At 53.6% G+C, this 27,781-nt stretch overlaps 5 protein-coding genes across 5 annotated transcripts; 3 read left to right on the top strand and 2 right to left on the bottom strand.

Moving 5' to 3' along the window:
* Positions 1–1,044: 1,044 nt before the first annotated feature.
* CORC01_04331 (uncharacterized protein) lies at positions 1,045–2,331 on the bottom strand (the record flags this gene model as incomplete). The annotated part of the gene is made up of 3 exons (XM_022615979.1): positions 1,045–1,770; positions 1,831–1,977; positions 2,029–2,331. The coding sequence occupies 3 exons, from the start codon at positions 2,329–2,331 to the stop codon at positions 1,045–1,047; spliced, it is 1,176 nt and encodes a 391-aa protein (XP_022477494.1).
* A 4,564-nt stretch (positions 2,332–6,895) lies between these two features.
* Positions 6,896–7,220, top strand: CORC01_04332 (uncharacterized protein; the record flags this gene model as incomplete). Its single annotated transcript, XM_022615980.1, has 2 exons — positions 6,896–6,980; positions 7,036–7,220. 2 exons carry the CDS (start codon positions 6,896–6,898, stop codon positions 7,218–7,220), a joined length of 270 nt encoding a protein of 89 aa, XP_022477495.1.
* A 5,751-nt stretch (positions 7,221–12,971) lies between these two features.
* On the bottom strand, positions 12,972–13,912 carry CORC01_04333 (uncharacterized protein; the record flags this gene model as incomplete). Its single annotated transcript, XM_022615981.1, has 3 exons — positions 12,972–13,126; positions 13,488–13,665; positions 13,748–13,912. 3 exons carry the CDS (start codon positions 13,910–13,912, stop codon positions 12,972–12,974), a joined length of 498 nt encoding a protein of 165 aa, XP_022477496.1.
* A 6,330-nt stretch (positions 13,913–20,242) lies between these two features.
* Positions 20,243–20,707, top strand: CORC01_04334 (uncharacterized protein; the record flags this gene model as incomplete). The annotated part of the gene is made up of 1 exon (XM_022615982.1): positions 20,243–20,707. One exon carries the CDS (start codon positions 20,243–20,245, stop codon positions 20,705–20,707), a length of 465 nt encoding a protein of 154 aa, XP_022477497.1.
* Positions 20,708–23,222: 2,515 nt separating this feature from the next.
* On the top strand, positions 23,223–23,699 carry CORC01_04335 (uncharacterized protein; the record flags this gene model as incomplete). Its single annotated transcript, XM_022615983.1, has 1 exon — positions 23,223–23,699. The coding sequence occupies one exon, from the start codon at positions 23,223–23,225 to the stop codon at positions 23,697–23,699; it is 477 nt and encodes a 158-aa protein (XP_022477498.1).
* Between the last annotated feature and the right edge of the window lie 4,082 nt (positions 23,700–27,781).

Below are 27,781 nucleotides of genomic sequence, written 5' to 3' on the forward strand. Positions count from 1 at the left end.
TACGCATTAGACGGGCACGGGTTACTTCATTGATGGGGCCTTGTTGGGTTCGTTGTTTACTATTGGTCACGTCACGAGGAGGATATACCTAGATTGCATGGCGCGTGAATAGATAAAAAGGGCAGTCATGTCAATGCCCAAAAAGTTTTGAAATATTCAAGCGCACTCCATCAGTATGAGTGATTTGTACATGCGTTGCATCAGTGATTAATTCGCCGTTCAGAATCTGCGGTCTGTGATGTCCAATCGCTTGCCGGCGTGAAGGATCTCGCAACTCCTTCAACGCCCAGTCGAATGCCAGGAGACGGAGAGGTTCACACTCTCGAATCAAACGAGATACTACAAATCCATCACTTATATTGCTTCATCCGTTCGACGACTGCGGCTCATCGTCGGCCCTCTCCATTGTGAAATCGTTTTTCTTTTTCTCTTAGGCAAGTCTTGATGTGAGTCCATGACCACGGGCTCCTGGGCTCCATTGATTGCCTGTTGACCTACTGTTGTAAACCGCCCCCCCTTTCTGGATCGGTTCTATGATCCCTGGCGATCCGTTGAAACTTTTTTTTTTGCTCGCCGAAGCCACGATGCTGTTGAGATGGTAGCTGTCACGTTCAGCGAGGTCTTGGGTCACCTAACATGAAAAACGGCTGTGTCTTCTCGAACTCTTTTTATCATTTTACTACACTACATGTCTAGTGTGACGGAATACCTTGTTGGGCTCAAGATTTCGATAAGTAGTATTGGCTACCATTCAAACTACTTGAACGATACGTTCGGCCTTTTAACGTCAAGGATTGTCTTTAAACATCATGTCGAGAGAGCAGATACCATGTTGTCCTGATCAAAGCAATGAAATATCCCAGAGGCCTGTTTACCTCTCTGTCTTCTTTCCAGGCAACCAGTACGCCGCCACCAAACTCCAACATGCCGCACGCTATGCCGTCTCTCATCTCCTCACACGTCTCAATAGTGAATAATCCAGTTGGTTAGTCTTGGTATCGGGAAAAGCTCGAACTGCGACAGTCCCAGCAAACTGAAATGTACTTAGTGAGGGTGGCAAATCCATAGGTTGTCGTCAATCACAGAAATGGCCTTGCTGTCGACCTGTGTGCCACTGGCAAAGGGGCAGACGCGGCGCAGACCGCACTTGATGTCGCAATCACCCTCCGTCTCGCCCTTGCACAGCGCAACCTCGTAGCGGCTGGCGTGACGGTCGTGGCCATCCCTGCAGCGGCCCGTGGTGACGGTGTACTGCGCGCGTGGGCCCCAGCCCTTGAGCGGGGTGAAGCCCCAGTTGTCCGTGTCCTGGCCGGCCATGTTGGAGCGGCAGTTCTGGTGGACTGCGAGGTGGGTGTAGTTGTTGGCGGTCATGTAGGTATCGGTGTGGTTGTCGAGGATGAAGCTGTAGGAGGAGAAGTTGCCGTCGGACGGAATGAGGCCGGGGAGGCACTGGGGGATCACGCGGGTGGTGTACTCCTCGCAGCCGTAGGCGTCGTTGACGGCCTTGAAGTCGTTGGGCGTGGGGGAATCCCAGGGGTCGATGGCCTTGGACGTCTTGGATTCCATGGTGTGCTTACCGGCGGTCTTGGCAAAGGCCTTTGCGTCGTAGAGCATGACGGAGTTGTAGTCGAACGGCAAAGAGGTACTGGCATTCGCCGCGACAGCGAACTGAGGAAGCTTGGACTTTTGAATGCGGTTTTCCAGGATAGTAACGTAGGCATCGCGGTCGGGGCGTTGTTGCTCGTGGGTGAGTCCGATGACATGTCCAAGCTAGAGTACTCATGTGAGTCTCCATGTGTGGACGAGATGACAAGGTGGATGAATTCTTACCTCGTGTACAGCCACACGGCCCTCGGCGCAGCCATCATAGGTCCCCAAGGAATTGGCCTTCTGCCAAATGTTCGGGTAATCGAGGTTCACGATCGTCTCTCCCTCTTTAGGAGAGCCCAATATACCGGACCAGCATCCTCTGTCGAACTAGCAGTCCGGTGAGTAAGCACTTTGGATCGAGTTCGCTATGAGTCTTACCTTTTTGAAGTTAACCCAGGCACCTTGGCTCGCCTTGGGGAGGAAGCGGATACATGTGGACTGTTCCCACTCTCTCATGCCATCGCGGATCAACTCTGACAGGTCGTGGGGGAGTTCTTCCAGGATGTAAGGAACTTCTGCCGAGTCCCATAGTTGCTTGGTGTCCATGGCGCCGCGCTTCTCTAGAGGCATGGCCTCGATCTCAGAACGGGTGAACATGTTGCTCGGGAACACGGCGGCAAGAGCCGGCTGCGAGAGGACGAGGGCCAAAGCCGCGAGCACCCTGAGCGAAACAGAGGCCATTTCAACGTTGAGACTCGAACTGTTACTGATAAAAAAAAAAAAAAGAGTGGATGCTGGGTTTCCTTCAAGGAGTGATGGAAGACGCTAGCCTGTCGAATTACAATATCGCAACGTGATGGCAAAGAGAGACTGGAGTGAGATTCACGATGATCATTTCTTGCGCCTTTTGAATCTGAAAAGACGAGAGGACTTATACCCTCGTGGACTTACACCCTTGTGGAACCGAATTGAGACTGTCTACTGCTAAGTCGGTTTCCGGTTCGGGACTCCCGCAACAAACACTATAATTCTCAGCAGAGTTTAATTGCAGGTTCTGACATGAATCGGTTGAAAGCGTAAAGAGGCCGGGAATGTGGAAGAAGCAGGGGGCCGGTCAATTTGAAAAGGTTCTCTCTAGAAGCGTCTTCTCGAGTCGGAGAGTTTTCCTGTGGCTGATAGCCCACTGAGGAGGTCGTGTGTCCGCGCAGAGCCCGTCTGTGTTCAAAGCATAAGGCAATTTGGGACTAGTATTTGAGTAGCGGGAACGTCGCTGTGGCAGGTAAGGACTTCCCTGGGACGACGAATGTGGCGTAGCTTGTAAATCGTCTCTGCGGTTGTCCAGCACGAGTCACGAAGTTATAAGTACATCGATCTCGCCTTGAGAAGGCAAGGGGATGGCCCTGATGGACACGGTTTTGCGGGAGTGTTGCAAGCGTAGAGATTACTTTTGAAGACTTGCGAAGGAGCCCGTGGGTGCCTTTTGTTCTCTTTCAATAGCACATTAGTTGCGCATCGTTTGATTATTGAATGATACACTCTCCATGTCTGTGCTCTTGTTGTGCCACACGCAAAAAGGTCAAGAGTATTGTGTAACAAGCTGGGAAAATGCGTTGCCTCTAAACCTTGGCTGCCCAATAGCTGGGTAGAATATCAACGACCAGTTTCCCCGACGCAAGTCCAAGTACCCTTACCCTCAAGAAGGAAAAGCTTACTTGCCGAGACGACCCTGAAATTTCGACAGGATACATTGTGATTGGCTCCGACTTCAGACTGTGTGTAGTCACAAACTTGAAGTTCTCGCACCGTGTCGCTTATAATAGCTTCAATTATTATCGGCCTAACCGAGTTGCATCCACCATATGAGCAGGTAATCCTCACCTTCGGTGTCTACTGGTGATGTCAGTCGTTCAAACTTCGCAGGTGTCTCGGCTGCTTTCAAGTGGACCCGCCTGTATAGTTTTCTAGTGTTCATCTCGTCAAGGGTCTTCTGATGGCAGCCTCTGGCGACTGTTGTGGAATAGGATGGAGGCTTCGTTCGTGGCCGGCTCTCCCAAGTGTGTTTTTCCTTTTTCGGTCCTTAATTATCCGGTTTGAAAAAGAGGATGAAACTTTCGCCTCCATGGTCTCCAACGGAACGAGTAGTCGAAGAGAACATATAGTGTCTCCTTGACGATGTGAAGCGGGCCACAAGTGAGCTGCAAAGCCGAAACGTAGCAGGCCGCACTCAAGAACCATTCAATTTGCCGCGCCACTGGGATACATCAGCAGCCCATGTCATCAATTTTTGTACTAGTTCTGGTGTTCGGCTGGGAATTCCGTCGCTTTTCAAGATTCCTACTTCAGCGTTTATCCAAGGCACGTCTTCTTCAGCTTGTTTAAATCAGTGCGGTGATTGGTCAGAGGAACCAGATGTGCCGAGATGCCGTTGTGGGTCCACACCGGAGCACACCCCGGAGAGCCCGAGACCCGGAAGAGGAATCGACAAATGTCGCCTTGTTATGCCTCCCTTGCTATTCAAACCATCCCGCTGAGCTTTGATTTTCACATTGATCACCAAATGAAAGGCGGCGCCACGGCAGGGACGGGTAGCAAACCTGCAGATGGAACAGCTGCCGGCGACAACAACCGTTGCCCCCTCTAAAGTTCAACTCCGGGGGCCGCCGGTGGCCTTTCTCCGCCTCATCGATCTGTACATATGAAGACGCAGTCGGAAATTTCACCAAGCTCTTCCGGACCACCAGCAAACATCCTGACAACGTAAAGGGCCAACGAGACCAAGCGTGTGCTTGGAGGCCTGGGTGACTCCTTCTCATCACCAGGCCCCGTTGAGCAAGGTTGCAACGAGAAGTCAAAAGCTGAACAACCGTTTGTAACTTTGTTCTACGAGCAGCATCAGCAATCAAGTTGGGCCAGAAGCAGGAGATTGTCCCTCTAGATATGCAGAACAGCATGGTATCAATCCATAACTGTTCATACGTTGAAGACCTTGTCATCCATCATCGCTTCGAACTCGAGCCGGTTTCGAACTAGAGCCGCATGTTCCAAGAACCTGCTTGAAAGCTTTACGACTTCGGCTCTATCTTTTGCGAGAGCATTACTTTCCTGGCGGTCAAAACCGCCGCAATATCAGGGAGTAAGTTTCGCTAGACGCTGCAGCCGTTCCTCCTCGTCAAGTGCGAGTCTCTTGAAGCCCACAAGCCTGATGCGCGAGCTTATCATGGCTAATCTCAACAGACCTCTGAACCGTGTACAAGTGCACATTGATACGACACAGCGAGGTCGCTAGGATTTTGCCGAAGGACCTATGTAAAAGGACCAGTACTCAAAGCAATTTGGTATCAGTATGGCCCCAATACGGGCGTTGAACAGGACGTTGTTGTTTCATAAATGCCAAGTGAGCTGCCTTTTATAGTACTCCATGCTGAATATTCTTCGATGAACATCTAAGAGAACACCATTGCAACTTGATGAGCTCGCATGGAAATAGTGCAGCGTGTACGCTGCGGCCTTGCCTGCGCCCACCAACTCGTCTATTAGTAGCAATCATACTGGCACCATTTCTCCTGCCACCATCTAGCAGCGTAAAGACTCGTCGGAATCCCAGACGACTTGATGATCGCCATCGTCGGCCCGACGTTAAGATAAGCCGCCATGAGTTTTCTGCCTGCTCATCTTACCTGGTCGATTCGTTGGTGCGCCCCGGTCCAGCAGTTTCTTTATTTCTCTGCCAAGGGCAAAAGATTTGCCTCAATTTGCCACAATATTACCTTCGAGTATTGAAAAGGTGTGTTCCTTTCGTCAAACGAGTTTGGCATCAAGCAGTCAGGGTGAACAGTCAGAGATACGGTTTGCATTTATCTTTAGGCTCGACTCTCTTTACATCTACACATACCACTCGGTGCACAATGCAATCTGTCTTAATTTTGACGACCTTGACTGCGGCTTCATCCCCTCTTCAGCAAGCCAGGGCTTTGCCGTACTCTTCTCTCCTCGCTCGTCCATCCCACCCGTGGATCACACTCTACTCAGGACGACGACAACTCAGATATTTCGAGCTTCAGGGAGACTATCTGAGGCCCTCTGGAAAGCGATCCATAGGCAGCTGAAGTGAGACAGCAAGCCAGGCTAGCTCTGGGCCTCTCGCAAGCATTTCTTAACTAGATGTAATCTGTCAGAATCTCGTACACTGCAATCAACCATCGGCGCAGTCAAGCTAAAAAAAAAAGGTGTCATCTTTGCCACGAAGAAGCAAAATCGAGCCCGAGATAGCCAATTCAACGCGCCTTCCCGTGACATACGCGGTGTTGTCAGCTTCGTGAACCCCCCCTACGTCGGACGAGAACTGTCCAAGATCGATATCCAGACCACTTCACTTCACACTCCCCCCCAAGAGAGTGTCTATAGCTCCACGAGCGGTCTCTATACTGACCCTCCCTCCATCGATTGGATCCCAAGGTCCGTCCTGTCGCCAGATCCATGAGCCAAGAACCGTCTGGCTACGATGTCACGATGTCTATCCCTGTCATCGAAGAATTGTCTTTGGAATCATAACGAGCCCGGAGCAAGCCCTATCCTCCAATGGCCTGTATCCCTCGAGCGTGCAAACCCGGTAAAGGGAAGAGACACGACGAAGGACTCCCACCCCGAGGAAGGGGTGAGACAGATGATGGAGAGAGAAGCACCGACAGTCGAGGATTGCATGATCGTGGCGCATCATCTGTCGGGTAGCCGCAGCATACTGTTTGTGCAACTCGGCGCGGCGCAGGTCGAGGTCGTGCAACATGCCAGCCTGCCTTCCTGCGCTCTACGACCACTCACTCGTACCATTTTACCACTTGGTCGGGGCTGTCACTCACTCACTCCTTGGCAAAGAAGTCCAAAACAGTCTTTGAGATGACGTGTATTGCCCAACACAGCTTCATGATGAATCATGGAGGAAAAGGAGCGCTTCCAGACGGGAAGGTGCTCATATCAGTTGCTGAATGAGGAGCCAAGGAAACCGCAGAATTGGAATCGTTTCTGTTTCGTCACCGTGATGCTTTCCAAGAGCATCGCCCCCTCCCCGCAGATAGACAGGGGGGATCTCTTTCGTACTCGCCAAGATGGATAAGTTGAAAAAGAAAAGAAAAGGGAAAAAAGCCCCCCAACAGACAAAACGACCTCAGCCAAAAATCCCGAAATCTATGACCCGTACGATCTCAAACCCCTGGCCGTCTAGATCGTCCGCCCATTGCCCATCCCCAACACCGACCGACCTGTGGATAATGAACCGGAAATGCTCTCCGCGACTGATCTCCTCCCCAAAATGGCAATCGGCAGCCAGACCGATCTGTCTCTAACCGAGATACGCTTCCTTCATCGTGATGAGACCTGCATGAAGAAACGATCCGGTCGATGCGTGAAGCACACATTACGGGTCCCTCCACTCACGCGCATTCCCACTAGGAGACATGCATCCAGCTCTCCACGTCCCGTCTGCACAGCAGCAGCAGCAGCTCATCCTCACCGGGAGGGGTAGCTATCACGCCGAAAGCCTCACGGATGCTGGCATTCTCGACGCGATCTCCCGTCTCTCCTCATCATCATCGTCAGAGCTGAGTGGCCTGGATGGCGTCGCGCGACCAAGCTAGGCAAGCCGAGCTGATGGTGATGATGCGCGGGCACCCGCATCATCGTCCGCCTATCCAACACTCGCAGACCGAAAAGCAAGGGAGAGAGAGAGAGAGAGAGAGCGCCGCCACGGCCCACGGCTCCCCAACATGCCCCATTTCCGACCGAAAACTGCCGCCTCCCGTCTCTTGTTCCCCTTCCAGTTCCAGGTGCTTCTTCTCCTTCTTCCCCCCTCGCTTCCCATGATCCATCGCCCCATATCCCACCGGTGTGGAGCCCAGCTCCCGCGCCGGAGGCTCATCTTGCCGGCCAGCAACAAGCGGGCATGGAGGAAGAAAAAGAAAGTCCGGGGCCCTCATCGGTGAAGACTGGGAGTCTGTGCGACAGCTCACCGGCTGTTTCCGTCACAAATCTGATTTTCTCATTTTTTTTCTCCAATTCTTGTTTCTCAACTGCCGTTGTGAATCAAGAGTCGAGCCCATCAGTAGTGCCAAAGTTGTCAAGGGGTAGGCAGGTAGTATCATCACCTCCGATACGCCCGTCTCTGCAACTGCCAGCTACCATCCGGGATCTGCCAGTGCTGTGCCCCTCGGGATCTGGATTACCTACCTTAAAGCCGTGTCTACCCATCTGGACAAGATCAGCATTTGAATCAAATAACCGGTTAATGTCCGTCAGAGAAAAGGCTCCAGGGGAGGGGTGTTCTTCATTGATCAAAGTCCAAATTCCTGTCCTCCGACCAGGGTGGGAAGAGAAATGACAAGGGGGAAGTAGAGTATGAACGGCGGTCCAGGCCCGGCGGCTCGGTAGAGGGACGGTACCATTAATTGGATCCCCAAAACTCCGTGGTTCTCGCCGTTAGTCGCTCTGCCTCACACAGGGCCCCGGCCGGAACCCGGCCAAAAATTTCAGAGCATCTCCAATGAAGGCTCGCCGACAGGGCTCTGGTTCCCCCCCTGGCGGCCATAAATGAGCCGCATGAGAAAAATGATCCAAGTGTTGGTGATCCGTAAGCCAGCCAACTCGACAACGCCCGCTCTCGAGCGAGAAACTGCAATTACATGGATTTGGCCCCCCCTTTGACCTTGGTCCCAAACGGAGGGAATGATCCCCTTGCCCCTGGCAGATTCGGTAGGAAAGGAAGAAGGGAAAAGAAATGCCGAGGAGAGAGGTGCCTTCAGGAACGAAGATGGCCGCCTCTCATTGGACCGCTGACCGGGAGTGACCTCCCTCTTCGCCAGGGCTGGACCGGCTCACCTGTCTCGGTGACCTTGCCCACTGGACCATGAAATTGGGAGGGGGGGTTCGCGATAGGAAATATCCCGTGAGGCTGGCTGACCTGACGGGGAATGGTGGATGCGTTGCCGAGTTGCGAAAGCAGGCTGAGAGCAAAATTTCTGCTTCATCAGGAGGACGGGCATGGCCAGGTGAGCCAAATCAATTATATCGTCCCAGGGAGGTGGGCAGGACAAACCTCAGCACGACGCCGCCTGTCACCAGCCCTTCCTGCGCCTTCCTGCTCGCGGTGTGTATCCGGTCAGCCCGGTCTGATGCAGGCCACACCTTCATGACCAGATTGGGACGCCAGACGGGAAGTTGGTGGGCGCGGAACGGCTGGATGTGGACGGGGAGGTGGGAACAGTCTTAGCTGAGCGTCCATGTTTCGCCCCTACATAGACCTGGGTGGCAAGGAGAAGGGGGAGGAGGAGGAGGAGGGAAATGACCTGCCTGGCTTGGGGAGACAGACTGTTGTTGAGGGTTTGGCGTCGAGTGACTGGTTGACGATAGCTGCACAGCGAAATGGAGGGGTCGCAACCACCACATACAAAACTGGCGTAGAATGGGTGGGAAGGAGAGGGGGAGGCAAGCCCGCGCGAGGGTGTCTGTAAGGTCTAGCTCCCCTTCCCGACCTAGAAATGGGACGACAGTGGTGGTGATGGTTGGCGTCGATGGTGGTGGCCGGGAATCTGCACACTCGTGCATCCCGTCACAGATGCGTGCCTCTTCTTTGGGACGGAGCGTGGGACGAGGGGCAGGAGGAGGAGGAAGAGGACGTTGCTGAATAGGCCACTGGGCGCCGTGGGCAGAACACCCAGCGAAGACAAGCTGAAGCTTTTGGGAGCGACGCCTCTCGTCGACCGGCGACGTGCTGTGTGGCGTTGGACATGTCATTTCCTCGTGCTTTTCGATTGGCAGTCTAAAAACTGGTTGTCTGCACATCGGCGTGGTTTTGAAGCAAGGGGTGAGAGGAATGGGTCGATGAGACTTGGAGGAGGAGGAGGAGGAGGAGATGGAGGAGGAGTGAGGCCTCGTTCATCCCTCTTTTCTTCCTTCATTGTTATTGTATGCTACGGATACTGAGAGAGAGAATGTTTGTCTTTGCCACACACGCGGAGAGAGAGAGACTAGGAGACGTGAAGAGAAAACACGCCCGCGAAAAGAAGAAAGCTGAGACTTACGAGGCTAACGGCGTCGAAGCGACCATGCGCGCGTGGGTTTGCGTTCCAGACGGACACCCACCACCAACGGGTCTTGGAGAGGGAGGGGGAATAAAACACCTTGACCGTTGGAAAAAAAGGGCAGAGAACAATTCGCAGAGGCGAAATGATTACATACCACTGGCAACTCATGATGCCTGGCTCTCACACCAGCAGTCGATCAAGGCGTGTGTGTGTGTGTGTGTGTGTGTGTGTAGCATTGAGTGCCGAGAGGGCCAAGCCTGATGGAGCACAGAGTGACCCGCGAGATGGTGTCGTCCATCACGATGTGGTTTTCCCGAGAAGTGGAAGCCCTCTCAAGCTCCAAAGGCGCACACTGCTCGTCGTCTCGTCTCTGGACGGACGCACTCAGATGATTAGGCCTGGGCGGTTGGGACGGCCAAAGGCACGTACTCTTTCTCGCCTTCTACAACCCTCCACCCCAACCTCACTTTCGCTTCGTCAATGGGCAGCTATGAACTAAGGTATACCAAAAGTGTCGATGATTGGATCCTCGCCGCCGTTGTCAGTCGACAGCCACCTCGGAGGGCGCCGCCAGGGTATCACGGACCAACAAATGAGCCTTCCACGCTCCTCACCAACCGATCATGGATGGCTCTGCCCGGGAATAGTCAGGACTGCAGTCATTCGCGTAATACGACGACGGCTTGCGTCGTCAATTCCGAATCCCCTCACCCACGCATGACTTGGTCTTGGTGAAGTAGCGAGCGACGGCCACTCGCCCCGAGACAGACGTTTCGAGTAACATGGAATGCATACAGAATGACAAGTCAACACCTAGGTAGCAATAATGGCTCATGCATGGAGAGACCTAGGCACCCCCCAAAGAGCCCACAACGCCAACTTCAAGTTTATCAACGAGTTCGTCGCAGACCGAGACAAATTGTTGTTTACTGCGCACAGTCCCACACAAAACGAACGCCCGCGGCCGCCCACCCCGCAGCTTTTGTCAGTTATCACGACCGTTGCGTCAGATAGTCCTATCAAAAATCCTTCGTTTCTCTCATCCTAGCGGCCTAGGTTGTAAGCGCTGTCCTAAAAGCATGGCAACCACCCCCCCTTGCAATAAGGCACTCCAGGCTAGAACGGCAGTGTCGGATACAACAGTGTCCGGAGACTAGTGCTTCGCCTGCTGATACTCGACTTGTCAGCTCGAGGCCTGTAAGAGACCCTCCTCCCCTCCAAGGACTCGGACGACGCTAAGCAAGCATTGAGTGCGTGATCGCCTTGGAGCAAGGTAAACCCCAGGTCCCCTAAGCCTACGAACACACAACACTTACGGGGTTGGGTTAGGGGGGGGAGGGACGCCACGGGCAGGCCAACCACCATCTCGACCGTTGCTCACCATCAACCAGAAATTGCATTCGTTCGGTGCCACTGGCCCTGACATGTTCGGATATGCATGACCCCCTTTGCGTCAACTCTCTCTGTGCTTCCTTTGGTGCTTACTGCGTGTCACCTTATCCGTACTCCCCTTCTCGGTTCCTCTGGATAAGCGTTGCAAAATGAACAGTCCGACAAGGAATGCACCCGTTGCTGCAGCTAAACCCCCCTGGCAGGTTGGGGTAAGAATGGACACGGAAACGGGGGGTCGACCTTCGTGGCTTTGAAAATCAATAGTTGACAGGGCCCAGCTGGGTAGTGTGGCGTTATGCCTGAGGTGATGCTATTCGTGGATTGGGGCCTTTGCCTCTCGTCTGATGTGTCACTTCGTCCGAATATCAAAAACTAGACAAGTCAATCCGTGGCAGTCATATCGGGGCCAGATTCGAACCCGCGTCTTCAAGCTCTCTGTTTGGAGCAAAGCCCGGCTGGATACGGAGTAGCACCCATCCATATTGGGTTATCGTGAACGAATGCATCGTCAATTGCTGGGTTCGTGGCCGCTTCGACATCGTGGCCGGGGAGGAATTACACCTGTGGAATACGGATACTGCGTATATCGGTATCCGTACATATCTTAAATGGAGAGAAACTCAAGTCGCAAGGATAAGAGAGCAGGTGGACTGTGTGCAAACTTGGGTTGTTGGTCGATGTGAGCCATGCATTGGATGCTCCACCCATCATCTCGCCAGGAATGCGGGGGAGGAATTAAAGTGATACGAGATGCCCGTCGTACAAGTCTCATTTTGGCCCCGACGCGATTGCATCACTGCTCACTCAGTATCACTCCATACTCCGCACCCAAGTTGTTTAGGTACCCTACTTGGGAGAAGCTGTCTTCGCCATCCATGACCACCGGTCAGCCGCTCGTGAACCGTGACCCCATCTCATCGTCTTGCATGTCTCGCCACGCCTGCGCCGCTTCCACGGACCCGCCCGTTTGAGATGAAGGAGAGCCACCAAGAATGCGGAGAAAAAACACAATGTCGTTTCGACGCAACGCTGAACCGGCCCATTTGACACGAACAGTGGGCCCATCACCAGATCACCTCTCAGACTCGTAGTCCAAACGAGGCTTAGCAAATCACGCTCTCCCAGACTAAACCTTTTTCTCCGCGACCTACGCCGCACGAGCACTTGCGAAAAAAGCAATATTATGTGAGACAGGAGAGAAAGGCAAGGGGCCTTCGAGGATGTTGGCTGGAGGGCATCTGGGGCCATTTATTAGTCAGCCGACTTGTGCTGCTAGTCCATGATGAATACTTATGGTCCAATATACGGATGCCATCGGATTCACTTGATACATGGTGTCATGGGCCAATCAAGAGAACAGGCTGCTCCGAAATGAGGACAAGAGGCTGACAAGATGCGGTTGACACCATTGAGCAAACCGACAAACACATACCTGGTCGTCGCAAGGGCGCGAGCATGCCTGCGTATGTTTGCTGATGGCACTGGCCGTAAGTGCCGGAGCCCGTCGTCCACTCGTCTTTGAATCCAGCACGGTGGTTAGGCAACGGGAACAGAGCGGCCCTTCGCCTGAGGGCTCTCCCGCCTGTGTTCCTCATCATTGGGATTGTTATCATGTGAGGGTTGACACCACTTGCCCTTGCTGCATTCGGCACAGTCTCACCGCGGTGGCGGACGCTCACCTCAGCGCGATGCTCTCCAGTTCCCAACTCGGTCGTTGAGACTGGCGCCTGGTAAATGTCCACCGTCGTCCTAGTACAAGTTCCGGTTCTGTTGCCCAAACAAGACACGAAGTTGCAACAACACCGCGTGTCTTAGACTACTGTGTATGCGTCTCGCGAAGCCGGGGTGAACTCGAGTTATGAAAGGGGCTGCGATATGCCGGAGCCGCTCTACGTCCATCCGCCGCTCCTAAGAGTCCTATTCCAGATGGTTGACACGGTTGTCCAAACGCGGGCTATAGCAAAGGATTTGAATGGACAGGCCTCCCCTGCCCATCCCTGTCGCTATCGCCAGTCGGCCATTTTCTTCGCACAACCTCCTGACACTGTAGTTACACTGCAGCTTCAGCATATCGATTTTGACCAGGGCTAATATTGGTCAGTCCTCTCGCCAAGGATTGAAAGAAAAAGAAAGGAAAAATAGTGAGAGCGTGGGGGTCGCTGAGCAAGCACTGCAGAGGGGTGACTCTAAGACAGCGCCTCTCGGGTTGCTGACATGGGAGAGCAGAGGCCGCGAGTAACGATCGCGCTTACGTGGTGGCTAAGATCGAATCAAACCAATTATGATGTCTGTGTGTAAATAATGTGCTTTCCGGAGGCCAGTCCTGATTTGGTCCAGGGCAGAGTTTGGGCAATGATGGCGACTCGAGTACGGAATATTGAAGAAATTTTTTTGGCCTGTCCCTCGACGCCTTCAGGGGCGTAATTGACTCATATTTGGACATCGTTGAGCCGTGGAATTCTGTGTCCCGAACCATGGAATTTTTTTTTTCACTTCGTAAGCCGGCAATTCTGCTCCTGAGCTCAGGGGTCGGGAACTTGAATCTTGCCATTGCTTCTTCAGGCCTGGCGAACTCAATCTGCCCGTCGAGCGAACTACTTGCCGTGCTCCACTAATGATATCGGATGAGATGAAATCTTTTTGTATGGTGCTTCGAGGAGTGAGCTATTGTTCTACTGCAAGGTACGCGGTACGTGGCCAGAGTCGATGCGGCCGCAGATGTAGGCACGCAAACACGCAACCAGATCCAACGAACTAAGGAAGAGCACCGCGGCTTGTTTGTTGTCGCTCGACGTGGTTCGACGTCTGGTCTGGGTGAATGTCAGCAACAGCCATTGGGAGTCTCGCTGGTGCTTCATCAATTGCGTACATTGCCATCACACAACAATCACCCGACGCCACGAGGGCTTCCAAAACGCGCCCGCACTTAGCGAGCCAGCCCTCATTGAGCAGTGGTGCCTTCGTTGTTTATCGGTTGCGCTTCGATAGCATGGTTCCTGCTGCACTGAAAGTCCTACCTCTCAGTCATACCAAACAAGGCTAGCCCTGGCGTTCGCAATCAAGCTGTAGTTTTCGACTCGTCCAATGAGATGCGGGTAGGCGCTGACAAAATCTCAGCTTGGGCAGAAAAGGACAGTGTCACGGGATGACTGTGAGACATTGCGGGTGTTCTGGAGAATTCCAGCGGCTAGGTAGTCGTTATGATCGGGCTTGACGTAGGGATACCGACGACAATGGATCAATGAGAACCGCTCGATACCATGTCAGCCCAGGTGACAGCTGGGTAGACTCGCTGCGGGCTTGAGACTATCCTTGAACCTTGATCGTGAACATCATTTTCAAATATCTGCGTCGGCCTCAGCGACTGCTTGCCGCACTTGATCCACCTGGCATCGTCGAAAAGTCGAACGGGCCGAGTCTAAGGGTTGCAGCCAGAGATAAGCGGCAACTCAGATGCCTGGGTATTGAAACCCAGGAGACATTTTTGCGATGCTCGACGTCGGGAGACAGACAAAGATGGACTTGGCCCGAACACGCCTTCTCGACCTCCACCTCATCCCCAGTCCTCCTCTGCAGACGGAGCAGGGCTAGTCCCTGTTTTCTCGCATGGCCCGTGTCAGGAACACGGCAGCGCGCTCTCTAGTCTTGACTTGTGGTCTTCGGTGCGGCATCTGGTATCAAAACTGGTTCTCGCCATGGGTGATGACGATGGACATTCTTCGTGCTGATCAAGATACAGATCCTCGGTGTTGCATTCCTATTGCTAGAGTTCGTTTGGCGGCCGTCGTGAAGGGTTTGTGAGATAAGGGCTAGCACAGGACATTGCGGGATCATGATTATCGGCGGGCATTGAAGTAAATGACTACCCCCAGCTTCTTCCACCCTCTCCCCATTTCGCCGGATCCGACCGAGATAATGCTCGGGGCATGGCTCAATTGAGACTGCTGTCCTCTTCAGCAGCAGCTGAGAGCTACGGCATCTCCAGAAAACAACATGACCGAATAACAACTGCCAGACTGTGGGCCAGGTATTCATTGACCGTTTGCCGCATGGTGGGGGTTGTGATTGAGTTGGTGTCCGCTGTCCTTCGTCTGTGGCCCTCCTTGAATTGACCTATCCCACCAAGACGCAGATAAGTGTAGGAGCTCGCCAACAATGCAATTATCAGGTTTGAGGCTGGTTCCTGCTTCAGCATACCAACGGCTTTAGACTGGAGCCAGTGCGAATCCTTTGTCGCTAGCCTCCATCCCGGCCGCAACTCGATCGAACTCTATTGCTTTCTTCATCTAAGCGAAGTCCGAGGCTCCCGCCTTCAGAGGTTTAAAGTTAACTTTGGCAGGATTGGGAGGGTTCCGTCTTCATGCTATCCGCTGCACGCAACGGATGCCGACAATTCCGATGGAGGCTATTCCGTGCTCGCTCGGGCGCGCTCTCTCTCTTGGTCCGAGTGGACTGTATGAAGTTGCTGCGTGCCGTCAAGGTAATGGGAATAGACTTGCTCAACAGCCGACTAAGAAATCTTGGCTAGGAGATCTACGAGATCCATATCTCCTGCCTCCCAAACGTTTCTTCGCTCTGTATTAAGTGGACTAGGCGCTTGTATGCGTCTTACTTGGGGGCGAAATACTTCCTTGTGCGGGCGCAGAGCACAAGTAACCCAAGCCACGCGCGTACTGATAACTCGAGGGGCTCGCATTCACCCTCAGAATCCCACGCCAGATCGCTGCGAGCCGTCGGAGTACGCAAGTTTGGTCACACCAACCCCACAACCTCCCGGATATGAGTGGGTTGATTGTTGGCGAGGCCCAGGAGCTTGATGCAGATATCAGTGGGCGGCGGATTAAATGATCATCCTGACAATATGTCTCTGTGACGTGTGCCAGTTCCTGGAAGAAGCGTCTCGGCAAGGTTGAACCAAGCCGCGTGATTGGCTGTGCGCATAAAGAGATGGCTTATCTGAAGGGTGCCGCTACGTTGAAACCAAGCTAATAGGAGTCATGGGGTTCTTGTCTCTCTACTATTGTCAGAGACAATAATTTCGTGATCGCAATCGCCATCATTATTTGGATCAGCGCCTTAACAAGATAACCGCGGCAGCCTTGTCGAAAGAGCGGCCGGCACTCGAGGGTCGATCACGGCGACAATCGCAAAGATGGCGAGATGGATCATCTTGTGCGTCGGCTTTGATTGGCTTCCGGCGTTGAAGGCTGTAGTTGAACGACCCAAAAGTTCGCCCCTCGCACTGGTTTGCTAGCCCCAGTCGTTGCGGCACAGAAAGCTCTTGAAGCCCCTGAGGTGCGGTTTATTTGACAGCCCCGGGCGCTCGTAAGACGTCAGTTCCCCCAAAGTGATGATGGCGACGAACTCCTCTGACCCATAAGAGAACCGGCTCCAGGGTCAGGTCCTGCAACAATCCGCGATGCAGAAGCTGCATGCATGTTTGTGCGAAGGCGTCAGTACGGTTGGTCAGGTGGGCAATCCAGACGGCCTTCTTTGCCATCGGTTGACTCGGGAGGTATGGTGCTAGTGTGGGGAGGCATGCTGTGACGCTGATTTGTTCAACGTTGTGGGCCTGTTCCCGCCCCCCCGCCGCTTCAGAGCGTACGTAGTATGCGGGCGGTGGTTGAACCGGTTTAGCCGCTCTTGGCCCGCATCAAATTCCAACTGCATGGATGAACGACCACGGAGGGCCTCAACGGAGACTTCGACGGCGAATAGCGGCTGCAGACGACAGAAGCTTTAGGAAGACACTTAGTTGATGTGACGAGCACTCTGCGTCTACCACCATCGTTGCGTCTCCATGCATCCATCGTCACGGACGGTGTCATAGTGCACCCAACAGAACCGTGGCATTGCAGCCTCCAGACTTGCCTCTGCAACACTGCTTCTTTCTGTCGTCGGCTTAGGGCGGAGACATCGGGTTGCTGAAGCACAAGGTCTCCGATATCTTTGACCAGATGGCTCCATAATTATTACTTGAGGAGGAGAACGATGCGGATGGCGTACTCGGACTTTTGCAAGAGCTTGGAATTACTCCCAAGCTGTACTAGTTCCTAGGCCCGCATGAGCTAGGAAGACAGCATGTTTCGCAGTGTCTGTAACGCAGACGAATGGGCCAGGAAAACAGACGATGATGACAGAAGGCAGACCAGCCGATCGAGGGTGACATAGCTTCGGGGTGTTGTGATGCCACAGTGCATGCTGCAAGGTTGAGTGAGACCCATGGATGGAGGTGGAGTCGTCCGTTGCAAAATAACGTTTGGTTGTCATGCCAGGTTCACCTGGGTTGAGGCGGTCATGAGGTGTGTATCGAAACTCTCGAAACCAGGACACAGCCCTCTCGTCAACGGCAAACGATGGGTATTTCGCAATGCTCCAAGACCACGACGAAATCTCAATTGCGTGCTGGGATGGGCGGATAGCGATGGTGAACCCCAGGTTTTCGCTCTGACGCCACCCCGCGACAAGATGGTGTTGAAATTGGCGTTGGATCTGCACAATTTGGACGGCGGCCAATGAGGAGCACGACGGCTTTCACCTGGTTTCTGTCCCCCTACCCTCGCCCTCCTCCTGGCTACTGCAGCAGGGCCGATCAGTTGCGGTTGTCGTTACGTGGTTTTGGTGGGCTAAGAGAAGGGAATCGTCTCGAGACAGAGGCGGCAACACGAAAAGAGACCACTGGGCACACGAAAACGTCAACTTGCTTGGTTGGTCGCACCAGCGTCCGTCAGTTGTCTGAATTTTGAAGGGACCAGCGTCCAGTTTGCCGTCCCCACCAGCTACCGCCATCGTAGCATTCAATGGCAGTCTATCTTGGCCCGGCGTGTGGTGTGTTGCCGTCGCCGTTGGCCTCACTGCTGCCGCTCTGCCGCTCGAGGGAAATTCTCCAGAGAGTGGAGAATGGAGAAGGGGACGGCCGCTGTTGCTATTTTTGCGGATACCAACCCCCACGCGGCTCCATGCTTCATATCATTCGACAAAGGGCTGATTTGATTCCATCATCTTGGGCTGATACCCGTTTCGTCCATGTATGTGCCCCCGAGGACATCATACCAGCGACGGGAATTGTGAGGAAACCGATCATGATGGACACGGGAGATGTAGGGTCTCGGAGAGTGTTGGGAAACCAACAGGGAGATTGAGGTCGTAGAGTTTTCATTTCTCCATCTCCAGCTCCTGGCTCCTAGCCCGGGTTCGCCCAGGCGAGGAGGGAACAACCGCGATCTGGGCTGGTCCAGCCAGCTCCCAAGGCCCGGTGCTTGTATAGAGTGGCGTTGAATGGGATCGAGCTCTGGGCGTGCTGCTGGGCTTTGAGGGCGAAAGTGTAAGTTGCAGTCCAGTCGCATTTCTCATTAGCCATCCCAATTCAACATGTCCTCGTCGTTCGACGGTGGCCAGAAGCCCATGTAGGGTACGAATACTGACGGCGGTGGTGGTGTGCTGCTGTTGCCAGCGCCCAGCAAGCAACACAGGAAGAAAAAAGACGATAGTGCAGCTCTGGATCTGACCAAACACCTGACTGTCCTTTGAGGGGAGGCCGGGGTTGAGCCCTGCTAGTATCAATTGGGAGGGCGTGGGCGTCGATCATAGGTTTGAATTTGGGCAAGGGAAAGACGGAGAAAGTGGGTCAGCTTTCCGACAGCACGAGGGGCGTGAGGGAACGACCGAAGACAAGCTTGGGCCAATGGCATCCGCACGCACTAGACCGAAACAATGTTAGCGCGTATGTATCCACTCAGCGCATTCTCACTGGCTCAGGAGGAGTGGGTTCGGCTCAGCGTCTGCAGCAGCCCTCTGTACTCATGCCTGAGGTAGTCTTCCACTGCGATCCATTGCATTACTGTCAAGAGCGGGCGGACCCGTACCTGGCGATACAAATTGAAGAGGTACAGATATTGGTTGCCTTCTTGCTGCCCACGCCATTTGTATCCACTCTGTGCTGCTGCCGTGGACTGCTGCGTTATGTAGCTCTCGGATGTCCACACGCCCCCTGGCGTCATTGTCGACAGTTGGCTCTCTCTGGCTGGCCTGTCTTGGGACCGTCGCATCCTTTGCAGATAACGCAAGAGCAGCATCGGAGCAGACAAGAGCAAGTATCTCGCAGCTCAGTTTCAACTAGCCACTACCGCTGACCCGCTTCTTTGCACTTCTTCCCAGCTCCACGCCATCATGAATTATGTTTTTGCACCCCCTCCACCCCCCTTCTCTCTCTCTCCTTACCCCCATCCATACACTTTGCTGAGCACAATTGTCGCCTTTGACGCAGAAAATTTTCAGAGGAAATCATCACACGCCCGTGTCTGCTGGATGGTCCCCTGCTCCCTCTCCCCTGCCCTCCCGAAGTGAGGGACGTACCCTTTTCCTTTGCCTCCACCTCCCCTCACAAATCTCTCGCTCTCTCTCTCTCTCCCAATCTGCTAATCTCGCCCATCTCGCTCCCCTCCTCTCCCACCTCCCCTCCCCTCTCCTCTCATTCACTCCCGCCTGCTCGCTCACCCCTCCCCGCCCCTCTACCTATGCCTTTCCTTCCCACCCCCCTCTCCTTCAGTCGGCGCTATCTGCTGCAGGGCATGAGAACTTGAAGTGGGGTCCTGGCTCAGCCCATCAGATTGCCAATGCCATCCTTGCTGTCTCTCTGCCCTCCATCTCCATCTTGCCATCTCCACCCCGGACCTGCACACTAGCGGCCACTTCCTGCCCTTGTGCTTGTGTGTGCATGTTTGTGTGGTTGGTGGGTGTCTTGTCGCTCTCTCTATCCACTTCCAAGTATCTTCTCACTCACTTGTGCCAGGCCCGGTACTTGCCATGCACCATAGGCCTTGTCTTGGGCGTGCTCCCACTGGTGGGCAGGCTGTGCTTCGAGGATAGATACATATGAGCCGACCTCTTTCCACCCCTCGATCCACCTCTCGTCCTCTCATCATTCGACTTCACTCGTCTTCTCCTCCGGCATTTGTTCGTAGCTCATTCTCTTGCCTGTGGCTTCCAGTTCTGTTCATATATCGACTGCAACCCGTCCAACTCGGTCAATACTTGCCACCATTCACCAACAACACTACAGCTTGCCCACATACCAACATACCAATTCCATCCAGTCCACCACAGACAAGACCAGAACACTGGTTGACTCGACTCGCTTCGGCTCACACAAGGCACCAACTACAATTTCAAAACATTAACCAGACGCAATGGCCGCTTTCGACCTCTGGACTCACGAATTCTGCCTCGGCTGCGACAAGCAGACCGACGGCACTGCCTACTGCTCCGAATCATGCCGCCTGGCCGACTTCGAGAAGACGTCGACACCCAGCTCGGTTGCCAGCTCGCCCGGCTTGAACACCCCCTCCTATCCTTGGACTGCCTCACGCCAACAGTCCAACACTTTCTACCTCTCGCCGGCTTACGACTTCACCAATGCTCAGCCCTACGGCAGCACTCCCTCTAGACAGTCCTACCTCTCTTCAACAAGAACACCCTCCACCATCCGCCGCACTTTGACCACCTCGAGCTCCAACTCCAGCCTCTGCTCGATGCAGAGCACAACATCTTCAAACACCGACGCCAGCCAACTCTCAGAGAAGGCCAAAAGGGAGCTCCAAGCATATGCCGTGTCTTTCGATCAAGCGAGGCTCCAGCGCCGACGTTCCGCCTGAGTCAAGCACGACATCTTCCTTCCACACTGTTCAATATACCCTTAGTCACTTTTAAAGAGTGGCACTTTCTCCATTTTCCAGCACAGCACGCAACTCAGTTTACTCGATACACCATCGGCACACCGACTCTTTCTTCTTTCTTTGGGTTTGACTTTTGTTGTAACAAAACGGGCATTACATCGGAGCACTGCATTATAAAAAAAAGTTTGGGTCAACTACGGGGAGTACTTGGCTTGGCAGGAAACCTGCCTCAATCATCTCAGGGCGCAACAATGGGAAACAACGGGATTGTACCACGACATTAGGGGCTTGTGACCAAGGGTTGATCACAAGCATGGCACCGAGGGGTTGAGGAGACACCCTCTGGCTTCATTACATTTCGCCAGGAATTTGACGAGGCAGGGAGGCTTTCATGCGAGCGAAAGGGCTCCCATTACGACGAAGGAGGTTGGGTCAAGACTCTGGCATTGGACGGAGTCTCGAGGGACAAGGCCTCATATGGAGGTTGTACTGGCAAAGGCAACGGGCATTACCAAAGTGACGGATCAACTAGGGAGTGGAGGTACGAACTTCAGAGGAATGGACTAGTGCAGGACCCCGTCAGATTGAGATGGATCAGAATAAAAAAAAAACATCAATACTAGTTCAAAGCTTGACAAGAAATTCCACTTCTGCTTACATTGGTGACTGATGACTTGTGATCAACGATGACTCTGTACAAGGCACCACCGTCCGCATCCACTTCTGGAGCATCCGTGGCAGAGCTGTGGGTCTGCGGGAAAAGTCGTCATAGTGCCGGAAAGTTCAGAATTCCCCATTACACTTTGGGAGCCCCTGGCCAAGGTGCTATGGAGTTTGGTCCGAAGGGAGGAAAATTTGGTGAAAATTTGGCCAGGATCCCACGCCAAGATTATTTTTGCTCGCTCGGAAGTTGCCAAACATTCAATAGGCTGGGAGGCGACAGTGGACGGGGGTCGGACATGGCGCACAATTCGGGAACAACTCACAATTAATGGAGACCAGTGGCTTTTCTTCCCCTTGTCTTTTTTTCTTTCTTTTTCTTATTGCAGACTTTTGACAACGGCTCAATTGCCCACGTTGACAACCTGCAGCCCAAGCCCCCAGGGATAGGTAGACAGGAAAAGGATAGAATGGAGACTCAGATACACGTGTTGTCAATCTTTGTGGTCTTGACGAGACGAAAAGCGAACCAGCAAGAAGTGAGAGATGATGGAATTGACAAATGCATGGTGCGATTGGAAGGGGCAGTGTCCATCCATCACTGTCGGGCACGCAATGCACTTTCCATGCACTTTCCCATTCCGTACTTTTTCGATGTGAATTTCCAGAGCCTTACGGATCCCCTACTATCTAGCTGTCCTTCTTCCTCTCTTATTCATCCGCCACCTTGTCCGTTGCCTCCTTTCCATATTACCTACCCCCTTCCCGCCTTGCAAAGAACCTTGGGTGGTAACATACCTTTGTACAGGGAGCGAGGGGATGGCAAGGTACCGGACCCTAGGTACCTTAGCTGAGGTGAGGTAAGGTAGGCTAGGTACCAAGCATTAGCCGTCCTTAGGTAGTAATTAAGAAACTGCGTTCGAGGGCATGAAACCTGTGCCTTGGTAGGTACCAACGTACCTTAGCCTCTTGCTTCAACGACAAGTCGTTACTCGCACCTGCGCAAGCACGCAAAACATAGTAATGCATGGTGTTGTCCCACTGGTGGAGGTCATCTGGATGACGCACAGTTCGCAATCTCGCACCAAGATTGAGCAAGCGAAAAAGATGAGATGCTTTCAGCAATCCGTCTGCCTGTCATCCACCAGCCGCCACGACTTCTCGCTCTCCGACCGGAGTGGTCCATGTCTCCGAGCACCGCAGCCGCAGCACAGGCACCACCTCAACTATGCCCGATGTCAATCCCAAAAAGGGCGAATATGCACGCCGCCCCCCCCTCTGGACCATTCCCCGCCAAACACGCACACGCCTCCGCCTGCTCAACCACACGCCATCCATCGTCAATTCAATTTTTTTTTTTTAACTGTTCTTTGCGGCAGCAGGGGATCCGTAAACTACGATGCCGCCTACATGACCGTCATGACGTGAGCCGCGCGAGAAAACATGCCATTCTCCCGCCCCCTCGTCTTCTGACGTAGCTCGAGCCCAATGGAGGCGGCTTTCGAAGCCGAACCCTATTTTCCACTCAGATCCATGATCCACAAGAGGGGGGAGACGCATTTGACAGGAGGACCCCCGCCAAGTTGTGAGAGCCTCTTTTCATGTGCGATGGAATCTCGGTTGCAGCCGCAATCTGACCATTTCAAGCAACGACTAATTACCACCCACCCCTCCGCGCGTGGTACGGTGCAGGGCGGTTCGGATATGGACAGGAATGTCAACAATGGCAACGAGCTAGCCGAAGGGGCGGCGAGGAGAGGCGAAAAAAGGGCACTTCAGCACTGGGGGGGTAGCCTTTCAAATCAGCTGTTTGCTAACACGGCCCAGACGGACGATGTGCACATCATCAAAGACTGCTCCTCATCTCGGAGCTGGCTCACAACCATGGCGACTCTTCACGCCCCGATGCCCGGAGCCTCAAGGAAATTTCTTCGAGGACCGAGGAGCCGCCTGGTTCGAGCACTGGCTGGACCTGGACCTGGGCCTGGGCCTGGACCTGGACCGAATCCGTGGGGTGTCGAGGGCGGCCCGAACGCTAACCTGGACATTCATTCACTCCTCAATCCGTACAGGTGTGCACTTCACGCGACATCTACAAGCAGCCGTCGAAGCAGCCGCTATTGGCAAGCTCGGTTGGGATACTCAGGATGAGAACAGCCTGGTCCAAATTGCGGCCAGCTTTGATATCCTCGAGCAGGGGGTGTGGCGGCCCAGTAGAAGCGTTGGTGGTGCTATGGAACGCTCCAGCACCACAGGCGCCATGCTGAGGATAGGTGGGAAACAGGGCGGCTTGCTCAGGCGTCTCGCCTGATGTAGGTGGCCAAAACAGGGTCCCAAACCAACATGGGAATTTCCAGCAGATGAGGCGTCCGCATCTCAGCGCTCGCCTGAAGGCGTGCTTCATTCACCCAGCAAAGCCCGCATCTTGTTGCAGATTGCAGATCACCATTGTCCAAGTCCATTCTGCACAACAGCTTCAGCTCCGTGGTATTATTCAGGCAGCCAGACTCATCACTGGCCGGCGCCCGCCAGCCGTTTTTGTCTCTTTGCAGGCTCTGTGTGACAAAGAACCTCTGACAGCGCCGAGCCTCTGGCGGTCGCCTCAGTTCGCCCTCAGTTCGCCTCTATCTGTTCACATTTGCCTTGACGAATTGGAATTGCAAAACAATCCGACAGGAAGATAATGCCTCACAACCATGTCGGCCAACAAGCAGGCATGAGGGCCGCAGGCATGCTTTTGCCTTTCATCTGCAGCTTACGCCTCTCCCTCTGCCTCTGAAGCAGCAACACTTTGCACAACAGCCAACTGGACGATGACTTCCAATTGCGGACACGGTGCATTGTGACGGTGTTGGCAGCGTTTGATACGACTTGTCTATTATGCCTCCATCTTTGTGAGTTTGTTGGGGGAGTGGCTACAGAGATTCATTCCTTCAACTACTACTCGTCAAACCAGCCATTCTGCGTTTTGACACACCTTTCCCTGGCTGTCGCTTCATTTCAGGGTTGGTGCAGAGATGGAAAAATTTTTACAGCATGGATCAGTCTCTGAATCTTCTTTTCTCTCCGTCTCCCTTCGGAAAGCGCAACGTTGGGATCGATCGATCCATGGTGCCTGGTCTCCGTGCGCCCGGCCACGGTCTGGGTACGTTCTTGCTGGTTGTGTCCGCTCTGGCCTTTAGTTGCTTTACCCTCCGTTCTGTTTTACATTGAAGGGTGAGTTATTCTAGAGACACGTACCAAGAGACAATAACAACAAACAAAACAGAACAAAGTTTTGCTTCGTTATACGCCCAGCGGTCTTGGTCTACACCTCCCGTCGCAACTGGTTTATGTTTATCCTTATCCGAGACGGGTTTCGTCGGCTCGCTTCCGTTGTGCCCCAATGCCTGCTGCATACCTCGTTCCTCAGAGCGCCTAACAGCATTCGAAAACAGCCCGGAAGTCTCCAGTCGAACCACAAAGGCACTTCAAACCGGGTGTTCTGCCGTTGCATCGCCTGGAATTCTGAGCCTCCGCAGCGCTGTCTCTTTTACACCTCGGATGCATTGGATCCTTTTCTGCTCAGCGAACATTGGGTGTAAATGCATTGCATAGGAATGCGTGCCACGGCGATCGGCCCTCTCCAGCTTATCTCCATTGAACAACTTCGTTTCACCCGCTGTAGTATGAGCACTAGACATATTTTGCCGTCCAACCACACAAACGGGTGCTGCAGTAACAGCACACTCTTGCAACGAGGCAGGGGCCGTCTCACCCGCATATCTCACGAGTGTACGGAGGACTATGTACGGACAACTTAGGTAATAGGATTGAATGGAAACATGGAGACTGTTGTCTAGGACCGGGCGAAAGAGGCTGCTCTCATCAGTGCGTTCCGAACTCGGGTGGGACTCTCTCATATGCTCGTCGGCCACGCCCCATCGTCGAGAGCTCTGGGTTGGCTCACGTAATACGATTTCCCCCTTGAACCACGGCAAGCCGACAATGACGTCAAGCTTCCATGTCCTCTTACCTTACGGACACCGGTTTCATCTTCCAGTCTGGACTGATCTGAAGAGCACGGCATTCCAGGTCCCTGGGAAGAAGACTACGCAGGCCCGTGACACACGGCAAGGTCAGACGCTTGGTGGCCAAGCATTATCAGCGGAAACGCTGACAGGAAGAGCAGCAGCAGCGAACAGATCAGTTGTCCCAGGTGTGTCGTTGTTCTGCTGTCTAGGCCACGGCTGCTAAGGAGGAATCTGAGACAAACTTGTGCCGTGCCTCGTCCCGTGTCCGGCATCGTTGCAAGGAACCTCTCTGAGAAATACCCGCACCTTAGGTGAACGCAGGGCACATTTGGCGGGAACCCGTCCCAAGGCAATGGCGTTGAAAGTTTCTGGGACGGAGGACGGGACAAGGGGTTGAGCCGAACCCAAAGCTTCCCGGGCAGCCACGGCAAACGAGGTTCAAACAACGAGACCCTCTATATTCGTGTCCAAAGTTCCAACCAATGCTCCAAGCAGCCTTTGACGAAGCTTGAATGCCGTGCTGTGTGGGAAAAGGTACGGGAGAAAAAGGCCGAATACTGGAGATGCGTCAGCAATTTGCCAGTCAAAAATAGACACGTTCACAAGTCGTCGAATCTCGGGCGGCTCTCGTTTCACCCACCTCGGTTGACTTTGTTGACTTTGACCCAACATCAGGCCGAATCATATGCTTGCTAGAACGGTCCAGACGTTTTGCAATTATCCGGGGTGAGTCGCAGCCAAAATCTTGTTTGGTTCCTGAACAACCCAGGCCACCGCACTAATTAATTGCACTTTTCAGGCCTCGTTGCCAATCGGGGCGATGCCTCGCCGCATTGTAATTGCCTCATGCCGTTGCCGCTCACTGTCAGCAATTGCAAATGGGCAGACAGATTTGCACACTGACACGGGCCGCCCCAAGGCTTTTTGTTGGGACAGCGAGAAGTGTTGTTTCCCATTTCCAACATTGACCCCCTCGCGTCGTCTGGCCTGGCTCCGTTTCATCCGTAATCGGCTCCTCTTGTGTCTCTTCACCTTGGCCGTCGTCGGAGGGAGTGTCGTCCCGGCCTGGTCAGACAATGGTTCGATCTCGGAGCGATGAATGCTGGGCTTTCCCGCTTCCGATGGAACGGTCACATCTTCCCCCGACTGGGTCTTCCCCGACTGGGCTTGTTCACAATCTCACTTGTGAAAGAAAGACAGATCGTATCCGCCCGCCGTCGTTCCGCGGCCCGCTTGCTGGGAAGCAGCAGGGAGCGGGGGAAATTCCCCGCCTCGTTTGGCTTCAGATCACCGATTCAGCTTGTCATTGACCCCGTACTTCAAATGATCTGATGATTTTGTCTTCCTCGTCTACGGTATTAGGAGCTGGAGCCGGAGCCAGCCTACGTCCAGTGAATGGGCTGCTATGCGGGAACCAGACGCACCGGAAGGGATGAGAAAGGTTTTTTTCTTCTTTTCACCCAATTTTTTTTCTGCCCCTTTCTTTTTCCTCGTCTTTGATGCCCGTCATCCATGCTGGCGACGTGTCATATTGGCATATGCATATTTTCCGTCCCTCCCCACGTCGTTGAAGCCTCAAGATTAGAAAACGGCCCCTCTCGGCCTGACGGGACGTGGGAACTTGTGCTTCACCGGTAAGGATGTGGATCTCTCTTGTGAAAATTCTCGAAGCGAAGGCTTCGGCAGGTTGCAGCTGGAGCGAGACAGTTCCTCCAGTGGGCTTGCGTACCACTAATCCCATTGCGGGCTCACGGACCCCCGAGAGAAGTGGATGAGACTGAGACTGAGACTATACAGTCAAGCCTGCGTGGAGGAGTTGTTCGCTGATGGCCTGATTCCCGTCGTATCGGTGCGTGTTGGGCAGAGAGCCACACAAGCGTTGCGGGCCGGTCGTGTGTAAATCAGGAAGCTTACCCCAGGACAAGAGGGATAGCTAGGAGCTAGCTAGCAACACGAGCGGCTTGGGAGGGTAATGTGTCACGACGGTTGGTGAGCCTTACGAGCCTGGCATTCCAGAGGGAGAGCCGGGGCTAGGGCACAGGGCTTGCCGTTGTTATTTTGTGCTTGTAGCTCGAAGCTCGAAACTCAGCAAATCCGGCTGGTAGATACATTGGTGAAGAGATTTTTTTTTTCCCCTCGCGTATTAGGTTTTGAAAGTGCAAGACAAGACACGAACCCGGCTGACGAGGCTAGTAGGCTGAAACATGGCCTTTTGGGCCATTTGATAATCGATGAGTTGAGAGAGTGTAAGTGTATCGATGGTAGTGCAAGTTCACCAATGCGCGCCCTGTCGTGAAATTTTTTTTTCCCTTGCAAATTCTTTTTTTATATTCGAACGGATACAATGCGCAGCATTACGAGTGAGAGAGATGTGTGGGTG

This window comes from Colletotrichum orchidophilum, assembly GCF_001831195.1.
Source record: "Colletotrichum orchidophilum strain IMI 309357 chromosome Unknown Scaffold_28.1, whole genome shotgun sequence".
Taxonomy (NCBI): domain Eukaryota; kingdom Fungi; phylum Ascomycota; class Sordariomycetes; order Glomerellales; family Glomerellaceae; genus Colletotrichum; species Colletotrichum orchidophilum.